The sequence below is a fragment of the Anneissia japonica genome, unplaced genomic scaffold (assembly GCF_011630105.1).
Source record: "Anneissia japonica isolate Jap-2015-1 unplaced genomic scaffold, ASM1163010v1 scaffold8299_len47186_cov215, whole genome shotgun sequence".
Classification (NCBI taxonomy): Eukaryota; Metazoa; Echinodermata; class Crinoidea; order Comatulida; family Comatulidae; genus Anneissia; species Anneissia japonica.
The window spans coordinates 41,207-53,761 of record NW_022738461.1 but is presented as its reverse complement, the minus strand read 5'-3'; the positions used below and the strand labels follow the sequence as shown (position 1 = coordinate 53,761).

Sequence of the window (12,555 nt, the reverse complement as noted above, 5' to 3'; positions counted from 1 at the left end):
AGTGGTAGTTCCCCTCCACCCCCATTCCTTTTTTTTTTTCAAAATTAAAAACAAAAATTCTTACCTCAGCCCCAACCACCGTGAGGTGTTATGTGAAAGTCTGTCCCTTGTCCCTCTATTGGGAATTGCTAGATCCGCAACTGACAGTACCGAATTCAAGAGGGCCCAGTCCTAATTTATTTTTATTTTTAAAAAATGGGAATAAAAGAAAATGATATTCAAATTGTATGAGATTTCAATTTCCGGCCATTAGGAGGTGCCAAAATCATAGATTTTCTCCCCTGGCATCTCCTGCATCTGTGAAAGTCACTCCCTGGCCTATTCTTCAAATCCCTGTATCTGCCACTGAAAACCGTATAAATGCGTCTTCAGAAATTGATTAAATAAGACCTCAAATTCTCATGTGCACGTTAAAGAACGCAGTACACTCTTCGGAAAAGAGTAGGGGATTGTCTCCCGGTATACTGTCCAATCACCACCAGAAGTACCTCACTGGAAATAAGTCTTCTTCTAGACTTTCGTGGGCTATCTTTGGTGTTTACACCAAATAAATCCAATCCAATAGTATGGTCTTCGGATGAAGTGTGGCATTCGTGTTAATGATATTTTTACTTCTAGAAAGACATCTTATTTTTTATATTTTTAATACAAAGAGAGAAAGATTCAAGTTGAATTTTATTTTGTTTTTCAGAATATGGCGTTGTTTTTCAAGAAAAAGAAAAGGGTTCCACGCAGTAAGTTCCTTTGTAATACATGCAGTTGTTGATTCGATTTGCACTCCAATATTTATCAATTATTCAATTTATTGTCTCCATATAAAGATTATTAAACGTATATGGTAAGATAGTGTAATACATACTCCAATTATCGAAATGCACGCCATTGTGTCGGGATTCAATATTTCGACATTAATTGTGTCATCATCAGGAATTCCTGATGATGACATAATTAATGTCGAAATACTGAATCCAGACACGATGGCGTGCATTTCGATAATTGCAGTATATATTATCATGCAGGTATTATTGAGAAGGAGATCACTCGGCAAAGCTACGCGCACGCAGCGCTATGCAAATGAACTAAGATCAAAGTTGCCGCAGCGCGTAAAGAACGTTTGCGCGATGCCTTAGAAGTCCCAGTGTTCCCCGCCATCAAATTTTCAGCAGGCATAGTTGACCAAAAAATTTAACATGAAGAAATGGAGAGCACCTTCTTTTCTCAATGCTCACTACATACTGTCAATCACTATGGCTGCGCAATCTTTTCTATTTTGAAGCTGATACATTTATCTCTTATAAAATATCAAACATATTAATATTTTCCACCAAGAAAAGTTTCGAATTTAATGGAACATTTACATGACCTATAAAAGTATAGTATATTTCAACTTCAATTTTCATAAGTTGGCCAAAATTTGATGTTTTGATGTTTTAAACCTGAACAAACAAACAAACAAATAAATCAAATAAACAAACAAAAAAATAAATAAATAAATGAAAATAAATAAATCAATTTAGAAGGTTTTTAGTCCACCTCTTCACCTCCTCGCATTCTTCGTGACCTTGGCAAGTCGAGAGGCCGAGCGGTATCAAGGGTACCAAACTACATCATTATTAACATGGGTGCTGGTTGAAACCGCTCCTCTCCTAGATTTCGGTTGGAAGAACCAGGTCTACTCGGATAAGGACTTCCAGTGTACACAACTGGCTCGCCGTCTGCACTTTAAAGATCCCTTTGATCTTTCGGAAGATTAGCGGGTTAATCCGATGCTGTGCTTCATTTCAACCCCTGTCGTTGTGGAATGATGTGAACATGTAGCTACTATAAGCGCCTCTTTTGAGTAGTCACACACCACGCCCATAGCAAAATTACGCTGCGATTTATGAGTTAATCTCATTAAAATGCTAAGTGAAATACGTACACGTTAATAATTTATATAATATTAGAATGTTAAATAAAATGTAAAATTACTAAAATTCAGGTATAATCAATTAGGCCATTTACCCCCGATCGGGGAAAGCTGACCTCCACTCCGTCTCGGAGAAGTCCTGGCGCCATCACTGCTCATAACATCATCATGTACTGTTATGCTTACAGGCTGTGTGGATGGGCATCCAGTACAAATAGTGGAGGTTAAAAATAAGCAACTTGAACTGTATGAAGACAGACTAGAAAGTATCTTGATGCAACCAAGGTTGAAAGATATTCCAGTGGTGGTTTTGTCAGTTGCTGGGGTGGCTCGTGCTGGAAAGTCATTTTTACTCAACTTGTTTATCAAATACTTCTCCCACAATGTAAGTATAGAGTCCATACGGTTTAAGTCATCCACTCGATGAAGAAATAAATAAAGAGAAGAAATATATGTGACAATCAAATGTATCACTGTATAATCAATGTGTACAGGATACAAAATAAGATTTACTCGCAACTAATCTACTTTTTCAGCTTAAAAGGCAGAAATGTGCATTACTGTCATCGGCCCATTAAATGCCAAACTCAAGCTAGCTATACTTTAATAGAGCTTCTTTATTTCAATTTTAAGGAACACATTAAATTAATGTTTGCATTATGTATCATTCTGATAAAATTTCTCTATGACGTAAATGTATTTCACAGTGCTCGCCAACCTGGATGGATGACCAGGAAAGTACACTAAATGGATTTGTTTGGGAAGGTGGTTCTGATAGAGTAACCACTGGCATCTGGATGTGGAGTAAAGTTTTTATTACTGGACCAGCTGATAGACAAGTGAGTTTTATAATTAGAAGACACATGATAAAGGGAAACCTATGATAGAGGCCCTGCAAAGAAGCCATTAGAATTAGGCTAGAGAGGTACGTTAGATGGAGCTTGTTAATGAGATTTTTGAACTTTTTGAGCTTAAATAAAGAAAAGAAATTTCAGAGAATCAAAGCTTGGAATATGAAGGAGCGTAAGTGGAAGGCAATGCAAACAAAGAGAGAAAACAACTGTGTACTTACGGTTTGTGCAAATTGACCGGGTCACAGAGCAGAAAGAAATAATAGAGACATGACAGATGATAGATTTTAGGTCATCAGAGCATTTTTTAAAGGAGTAACGGTAGAACATGGAAAGAGCAGCCAGATTTCAGCGATAAGAAAGCGTTTGAATAGAGTGAGAGATTCATTCAAAATAAGCCTGATTGATTTGGACTACACTTTGTCTAGAACAGACCCCCAGATATTGGAGCGGGAAATGGAGAGACCAATCTTCTGAGAGGCACTTTTTGCAATATCTACAATATGCGCCTTCCAGTTTAAGTTAATATTATTTAGACATATTATTCCAAGCTGATGGAATCAGATAATTATTTCAAGGTGCAGTTCTATCCATTTTAATGGTGGAAAGAAGATAATAATGGTTAAAGAGAAGATAGTTCAGATCCGGATGAGACAAGACTTGACCGGTGATGATGGACTCCATGACCTTGGAAATCTGTGATGTTAAGGCTATGGGGCGGAAGTTTCGTATAGACGTATCACCCTTCTCGAGAATCGGGATGACACGTGAAAATGTCCACGAAGAACGGAAGGCACCGGTGGAATAGGAGAGTTAGTTTATCAAGAATTTTTGTTTTTCAGGACCAAAATGAAAAACATTTCTTAAAATGATTTTGTCATCCTGGTTAAAGACGTTAATAATAATTTTTTTTTTTAAAGAAAAAAGAATAACAGGTGCAAGTTCTGAGGCACATTGAGTAAAAACAATGACAGGAACATTGTCGGTTCAATTAAAATTCTTAGTTTTTAAGTGATTTACAAACTTTACGGGTTAAGAATTTTATTAGTTAATAATATTCATAGAATAAGGGTACTCCAAAGGACCCTACTTTCGTCATCTTAAGTTGGGTTTAATGCGAGCTGCTTGCCGAATGTGTTTGCTTTTAAAAGAGGGCCAGTAGATATGGAACCACCAGGATTCTAAAGGATGGAAAGGTGGAACGACAACAGTTTGCAGAATTAGATTTTACCAAAGGCAAAATATATTGAGGTTGGAATTACAGAAAATTATGGATCTTATCAACATAAGACTTTTTTGAGTCATTGATGATGCCGTGGTTGCGAGCTTGGGGGTTTTCAAACTCTGCCAGGTTTTGAAAACATGGTTTTCCTCAATTCCACATAAAATTCAGTCGTTAACATCAATAGCAGCGATTGTGGGATCACCGGTAAAGCTCGACATCCAGTCTTTGCATAGAAAGAAACCAGTTTTATGCTTTACAATAAAATCAGATGGTTTGGGGATTGGTAACAGAATTCATTTGACAGAGTGGGTTTTTACCACTCTATTTCATCGCGCAAAAACTAAATATATACAAAAATAAAACCTTGAAATGATAAAAAAATAAATAAAAAACTACAATTTTTTATCACACAAGCAATATTCTGTAACCAATTATTTCCACTATGGCTTAATTAGAATTAAATGCATATTGGCAAAACACATGCATGCCAGTAAACATTTTAGAAAAGTCAGTGGTGGACCGTCAATGGTTGCAAATTATGCATTGCATGTAGGGTATATTACAAAGTTGATGGTTTGGAAATAAAGAAAACAGTGTAGAAACCAATATGGCTGGTGATAGTTGTTTTGTTGTGTTCATCGACTTATACGAACTACACTATAGATAATAGAATAACTGCATGCCCACGCTAAAAATTCAAAGGAATTGTTTTTATTGTACTTTTTCTCCATTTAATTTAGCATTTTTAGCCAAATTCTTCTATACTTACATTCATTTCATTTTTCGAGTTTATTGTTACATTTAATTGGAATGGCTAAAATAATATTAGGTTTGAATCTTTAAGCCTATTTTGGTTTCTAGGAGAGGACATATCGCGTCGTACTCAGGTGCTTATACTTTCCGCATGGATGGTTTCAATGCCAGCCAACGCCTGTCAGCAGCATTAGTAGCAGTATCAGTGATAGTAGTAGTAGTAGTGGTGGTGGTGATTGTGGTAGAATTACGATTGTTATTAATAAACAAACGCTTTTTAAAAGCTGAATACTAATTCAGCCGTTTGAATTCTGAAACTTCAGCTTTGCATCTTGAGCAACAAATACGCTTCAAGGTTGCACTATATTGTTCTTCTGTTACATTCATTATTATGTGTTATACCTTTTGTAGTTCGGTGTCGTTTTGATGGATACTCAAGGAACACAAGATAAATACACACCAATGAGACTAAATGCTTCAATGTTTGCACTTAGCACATTATTGAGCTCCATACAGGTACGGTTACATATTATTTGTATATATGTTTATCAATATCTGGTTTGGGGTTTTTCCGTAGAAGCCTATATAAATTTCGTATATGTCTTTTCCCTCAATTATTCAAATGCTAATTGCCAAGAACCTTGATTTTTTTTTTTTTTTTGTAGGTGCCTTACCTAGTCAAAAAGTGTTTTAAATTGCTAATAGGCCTACTTTCAGAAAGGTTTAATAGTTTAATCAAAAAGCAGAGATTAATATGATATGCCCTTATCATATATGACCACATATCACACACAATTAACTAAAATATGCAAATTAGGTTAAGAAATATATGGTTTTCATATTATCTTAACACTTCTGAGTCTCTGATTTGGTTTTTATTTCTTAATTGTTGAGAACAGTCATAGGTCTATTTCTATGTCATCTTGTTCTCGCTACCTTTCAATCTTCTAGAATTTCTCCATTCATTAATTAACGACATATTACGGTAAAACCTTAAAACGGTAAAGCATTGAAGCACTGGGCTTATTCGGTTTTTTTTTTTGCTTTTGTTTTTGTTTTTTTGTTTTTTGGGTTTTTTTGGCCAGCATTTGATGGGCTTTTTTGAAATAGGCTTCTTTTCGAGATGGGCTACTTTTCGAGACTACTTTTACAAAGTAAGGAGGGGGCTTCTTTTCAAAATTAATGCTGTAAATTTTGTGAATTTGTATTATAAATCAATAAATAAGGCCACTGTAACATCAATCTGTATCATGGGGTGTATTGAACTGGCATTAAATCAACTAAACTACTTTTATAAACCAACCTTTTATTTACCTTATTTTGTTTCCTGAAATTAATGTACAGTGTATGTACTTACTATCTCCAAAAAAAAGCCTATCTATCTTGAAAAGAAGCCCATGGGCCTCTTTTCCAGAGGGGCTTCTTTTCGAGGCTAATTTTGCAAGTTAAAGAGGGAAGGCTTCATCTCGAGATTAAGCCCACTGGGCTTCAATTCGAGGTTTTACGGTATTATATTTTAAATAGCTTATTCCACTTATTTATTTCAACTATTAGTAGATGGCACACAGTGCTCTATAAGGAAAATACAGATGTTAAGATAAAATATTTTGATGCCGATGAGTATCGGAGCCTAGTAAATAAAGCAATTCATAGTAAAAAATTTGTGTTAATCTGTATTGCAGATAGATAGAATTGCTTTAAAAATTAAAAAATAGATAAAAATAATTTTGACTAAAGACAGCGTAATAATTGTAGAGGCTATTATAATTGTTTATTTTTTTGTTTTTGTTTTTTATGGTTTTTTTTGACAAATTAGATAACGATAAAGAGGGAGGTATCAAAAACGTTGACGCGTTAAAAGTTTTTTGAAAATGTGTCATAATTGCCGGTGATTTCATTGCAGGTATATAATATAAAATCCGATATTAACGAAGCAGACCTCCAATTTCTTCAACTATTTGTTGGGTATGGAATTGCAGTTAAGAATGACAATAAGCCTTTCCAGGTAAGAAAACAGTCAGTCTTTCAAATTTTAATATATATATATATAATTATTAATCGTGCAAAACGCCTCAGAGGTTATTTCCTGGCGTTTTGAAAACAAACACTTCTTTGGGACATGCCCCGGACCCTCTAGAGTGATGTTTTCTCTAGATTCCCCCCACCCCCCACGAAACATGGATCCGGGCTGTTTTTCCGATTATAACCTATTGCAGACCACCTAACCTTTGTAATACTATTAGTAAGAGCTAGATTTAAGAGGCAAATTGACTCTTGCAACAGCCATAAGTTGGGCATCTTAGTGGTTCATCATGCAAAACATGCTCCTTGCTTCATTTTCCGCCATCATTCAAAAACAACCAAACAAACCACATATTAGAGATAAGGCAATCAATGAATTGACTCACCAAAGATGTAATTTATCTCATATATTGTAGTATTTGTGGTGAAAATGTCGGACAAACAAAAGAACACTCTTTGTATGAGAATGACACAACATAGATCAGCTATCAAAACATCTAAGCTTGATGATCAACCAGTAGCCGAACTTTTCAATTCAGCTGGTCACTCAATTGTAAATTTCCGGGTTACTCCAATAGCCCACGAGTGGACAAAGTGCGGCCCGATAATGACTTTTTTTTCGACCCGCGGTAACAAATTAAAAACTTATGTTTGCCAACCCTTTTTGCTAGAAAATACCTTGTTTTTACGGCCAAAAACCGATCATCAGTAAAAAGCAATATTAAAAATGAGAAGAAGGTGGTATAAAAGCAGTGAATGAAGGTTTTGGAATCACACTGGAACCATCAAAATTTTGGGTGCGGTCCTCAGTGTTAAATCAAAAATTCACTTTGGCCCTCCAACAAACTTTTAACTCCAACCTTGCAATAGATCATATTGCCGATTGGATCGACAAAAATCGTAAGGATGAAGAAAATTACTGTAAATTTTACCACCACACCTTTTGGCCTCCCAGTACACTAAAATAATCCTATGGCATTCCAAATGAAGTGTATAATTATACAATAAATTAATATCATTTGCCATATTCACGAGGCGTGCCTTTAAATATTATTAGACGCATTCCGCTAGGTTGATCAGGTGACCAAGGAACTTCCGTTGATGAAATAAGTTTGATACGATTTTATAACATCATGTTCCTATATAATTCAGCACAGTGTTATATTAAGTTTTTATGGAACAAATAGAGTTACGGAAACATGTCAATTAATTTTTTAGTATTTCCTTTGTTAATAATGTACATGTGTACTCTTTTTTGTATTTAAATTTAAAAACAAAATTATATTTTATAATATTACTTAATGTTTTATATCATATTTCCAGAAACTGCTGTTTCTTATTCGAGATTGGGCAAGTCCACGTGAATATTTATTTGGCAATGTTGGCGGCATGAAACGCCTTAAGAAATGCATGGTTAGTTGCAATTGTTAACTATGGGATTTTAATCTCAGGTTAGGAACTACCAGTCTATTGACTATCACAAATTTTTTATTATGGTATTGAAAGATTATACACAATGAGAGGTGTGGTACCGTACCGATAAGGATAGTGTATTATTATTTGACACAGTGACCTAATGTAGCAAAAGCAGGTATTAATCATGAAATCTAGAAGACGTAATCATCATTCAAAAGTAGTAATATGTTCAGATTTTAATAAGGCAATTGATTTTAAACATTAATTTTAATATTTTTGGAGAAGTTGATTATATTGATGTATTTTTCAAAAGAAAATATAAATTAATAATAATAATTATTATTCCATATTAAATTTCATTTAACATTAGACTTACTCAAACTCTGATTGTTTGTCTTGTATCTAATGATTCATCTTGATGATTCATCCATTATGATGATTTGCTTGATTCATTGGTTTGTTGACCAATTCATGTATTTATTTATCGATTGATTGATTGAATGACTCATTGATTTCATGATTGCTTGATTGATTGATTGATTGTTTTATAGGAAACATCTCCAATGCAAAGTGAAGAAAATATACAGTTAAGAAAATCTATTTATGAGGTGTTTGATAAAATAATGTGTTTTCTCATGCCTCACCCAGGGAATGATGTTTGCGAGGGTGTGAGCAAGGGTCAATTTAAAGGTAAGTAATGATGTAAAAAGGTATCTCTAACGCCTTGCTTGTAGTAATTTCAATAAACAAATGAACTTTATTCTAGGTTTTTTCTGTCTTTTCTTGGTTCAGGTTGGTTACCTTATTTATGAAACGAACCGAGGATAACCTACAAGAGTCTCAAGACATTTCCTATGTAGGTTCTTTTGGTGGCAAATAAAAAAGGAAAATAGTCATTAAAAAACAAACCATGTTTAGTTTTTTTACAATTTTGTGGAAAAATGTGTGTTACACACTAAATAATTATGATAATTATGATAATAATAGGGATAATTATGATGGTGATAACAATAACAATATCGATAACAATGATAATTATTACTATCATCATTATGGCGTAATTGCACTTACGATCTTAAATTTGATATTTTTTTAATCATCAGACATTCCTGAGAGGTTTAAACAGACGGTGATGGAATTGGTACAGCTTCTGTTTTTATCAGATGTGCCTGAGCTCAAAAGAATTGATGGAAAAGACGTGACATGTGAAAACCTATTCAATTATTTTAAGGTAATATCTGGGTAACATGTGTACGCTTAATTGTTGGTACAAAGACGTACATTTTATATGAAATCAGTAAGATTGTGTTTTTATGCATTTCAGAGGTACATGGAGGTTATCACTGATGGAGAGCTGTTTGAAGTTGAAGGCATACCTGAGGTGAGAACATTTGGAATTCATTTTATTACCAATCAAACAATATGATTTTTCTAAAAAATTTAGGGACTTTCTATGCAAGTCCTGTTAGGTCCTGATATTATATTATATGATAATGATATAATAATGATAATATATGGATTTATATAGCGCAAGTAAACGAGGTCTCTATGCGCTCGACAATATTGAAGTCTAGAAAACAAAGAAAAAGGCGGAAAATAAAAACAATAAATACCAAGCTAAGCACACAAACTAAAGTAATACAGACACAATTAGGCCTAATTTGTATTTCATTCTCATCTCATATTTACTTTAAAATTGTCTTCAAAATTACTTTCTTGAATCATTTGGATCTGCATCAACAAAAATATTTTACATTTTATTGAACAAACTGACTTGTAAAAGATGATGTATACAAATTCAGTCTGAGCATATTGAAAATATAAAATTATCAAAATTGAAAGGGGGTATGTTTAACATGCAATGTTTTTTTTTTGAGATGGAATGGATGGATTATTTTATATATTGGAGAACAAATTCTCACAGAAACACTTTTTGGGTTACTACAAAAATGAATTAGTTTGGAGGTTGATGGTCTGTTACGGCATAAATGTCTGTAAGTGTATACAATTGATTTATTGCTGAAATAGCATCCATCGTCTTGTGGTTATGATTTGAAAATAATCGTCAAGAATTTCTTGTATGAACTGCGTTTGATCTGACAAATGCAGCATCATAACCATTTTTTGTGAAACCATGGCTTTTAACAGGCGCTAATTCTATAAGGCGCACCCCCACCCCCGTTTTGATACTACATTTAAAAATGTCAATGTATACTAATTTTATGTGCTACTAACTTATCTACTCTGAAAATGTTGTGCCCCCCGCAGCACACTATTCTTGATCTGGCCGTGATTAACATAGATATATTAAATTCTTGTAGGCGAATGCAATAGCACATGGTAGGAAATCTTACCACGAAGTGATGATGGAATTTGAAAAACAAATGAATGAGGTAATTATCACAAAATACGATTATCTTGCATCCATTAATGTGGGACTATGGTTTCCCGAAATTTGTGGTTCTATTTGTGGCTGTTTATCAATTTCATTTCAACGTAGATCCAGCCATTGTTTTTACAGTATATGTGTTTTTACACACAGTATATATACTGTCTCTTATACACATCTAGATGTGTATAAGAGACAGGTGTATTATTATTTTATACATATACATCTGTCTCTTATACACATCTAGATGTGTATAAGAGACAGGTTATATGAAATGTTAGACCTCCGATCCGATGTTATATTTTTGCCTGTTTATTTATTTAGTTACTTATTTGTCTGTCGGAATACTTGCTGCGAACAACCTACAGCCCTTAGTTTTTATTAGAAATTCATTAAACTTGGTCACAATGTTCCTTTACAAAAATCTAGAAAATTTTTAAGGGGCAGAGTCAAAGGTCAAGGTCACAATCAAGGAAAACTTTTTTTATTTATATGTCTGGGACAAACCCTATCCTGTATCCATGCGAAATCTGAAAAAGGGAAGTCAAAGATGAACACAAGGGAATTTTCTGTGAAAAGTGTGCAATATGGTACTTTACTGGGTATACAAATATGACCAATCTCTTATATGATATCCATGGTAAAAATTCAAGCCTTTCTTGAATATGCTTAAATTGTGGATTTCCAAATGTATCAATTGGTATTTTTGACAGTGCCCTAATGAGCACAACAAACTCATTTGATTTACTGGACGAAAACGCCGGTAGTGGTTTCTTCAATCAAGATGACCATCTGACTTTCAAACCTGCTCAAACATCAACACCCGAAAAAGGGAAAAGGGCAGAACTAAATAAAAATTTCAGTAAAAACGTGAAGGTTCCAAGACTAAATGCTATCGTCATAAATTGTGACGGTCTTCATTGGCCAAAGAAAAAGACCTCTTTTTATGCTAGCATAGAAAATTATAAACCAGATGTTGTCTTTGGATGCGAGTCTAAACTAGACGACTGCATACCAACTTATTCAATATTTCCTGATCAATGCCATGTCAGAAGGAAAGATAGGGACATTTACGGCAGTGGTGGCGCCAGAGGGGGCTGGGGGAGCTATAGCCCCCAGTCGGGGAAGCATAGCCCCCCCCCCCGTCGGGGAAGACGATAAGTTTTGTCGGGGAACAAACAAATAAAAAAAATATATTTACATGTAATATTCGTTTAGCCACCATACTGTTTGTGTTAATTTTTCATCACAACAACAACAACAATAATAATAATAATAATAATAATAATAATAATAATAATAATAATAATAATAATAATAATAATAATAATAATAGAAATTTAAAAAATACTAATAATAACAAAGATAATAACGATAATCATATAACCATCATAATAATAATCATGATAATCAACAGAACATTTTCTACTATTATGTTTCTACAATGTTGGAAAGTATGATTATATTTTTGTTGCGTTTATTGACAGTTGTGTAAAATCTATCAAGAAAACATCAATGACATTTGTAAAGAAAAGAAAAAGAAAACTTTGGAGGATTTCAACATAAAGTGTGCTGTCAATCGCACTACAAAGTATCAAGAATTAGAAGATTCGATGAAAACAGATATCGAAAATAAAAGCATGAACTACATTTCGAAAAACACTTTGATGGAGGTGAGTTTCTTGTTTAGTCAATGCAACATATATAACTTCAATTAAGGAATACCTGCGCCAGATCAATCATAACTGAACAGACACTTACAAAGTTCAAGTAATTATTTTTATATTTATATAATGATATACTATCTTTGCATACACACACACATATATATATATATACATATATATATACACATATATATATATATACATATACATATATATATACATATACATATATATATACATATACATATATATATACATATACATATACATATATATATACATATACATATATATATACATATACATATATATATACATATACA

General features: G+C 33.5%; 1 protein-coding gene across 4 annotated transcripts in view; it reads left to right on the top strand.

Annotated features, from left to right (window-relative positions):
• Nucleotides 1-667: 667 nt before the first annotated feature.
• LOC117117544 (atlastin-1-like) overlaps nucleotides 668-12,555 on the top strand; it is a 19,159-nt gene continuing 7,271 nt past the window's right edge. For all 4 annotated transcript variants that reach the window (XM_033261863.1, XM_033261860.1, XM_033261862.1 and 1 more), the window contains exons 1-11: nucleotides 668-734; nucleotides 2,098-2,294; nucleotides 2,617-2,748; nucleotides 5,150-5,254; nucleotides 6,642-6,743; nucleotides 8,084-8,173; nucleotides 8,728-8,866; nucleotides 9,280-9,407; nucleotides 9,501-9,557; nucleotides 10,498-10,569; nucleotides 12,053-12,238. In XM_033261863.1, the coding sequence (XP_033117754.1) occupies nucleotides 695-734; nucleotides 2,098-2,294; nucleotides 2,617-2,748; nucleotides 5,150-5,254; nucleotides 6,642-6,743; nucleotides 8,084-8,173; nucleotides 8,728-8,866; nucleotides 9,280-9,407; nucleotides 9,501-9,557; nucleotides 10,498-10,569; nucleotides 12,053-12,238 (1,248 nt within the window). In that variant the 5' untranslated portion in view covers nucleotides 668-694. The remainder of the gene's footprint in view (nucleotides 735-2,097; nucleotides 2,295-2,616; nucleotides 2,749-5,149; nucleotides 5,255-6,641; nucleotides 6,744-8,083; nucleotides 8,174-8,727; nucleotides 8,867-9,279; nucleotides 9,408-9,500; nucleotides 9,558-10,497; nucleotides 10,570-12,052; nucleotides 12,239-12,555) is intronic.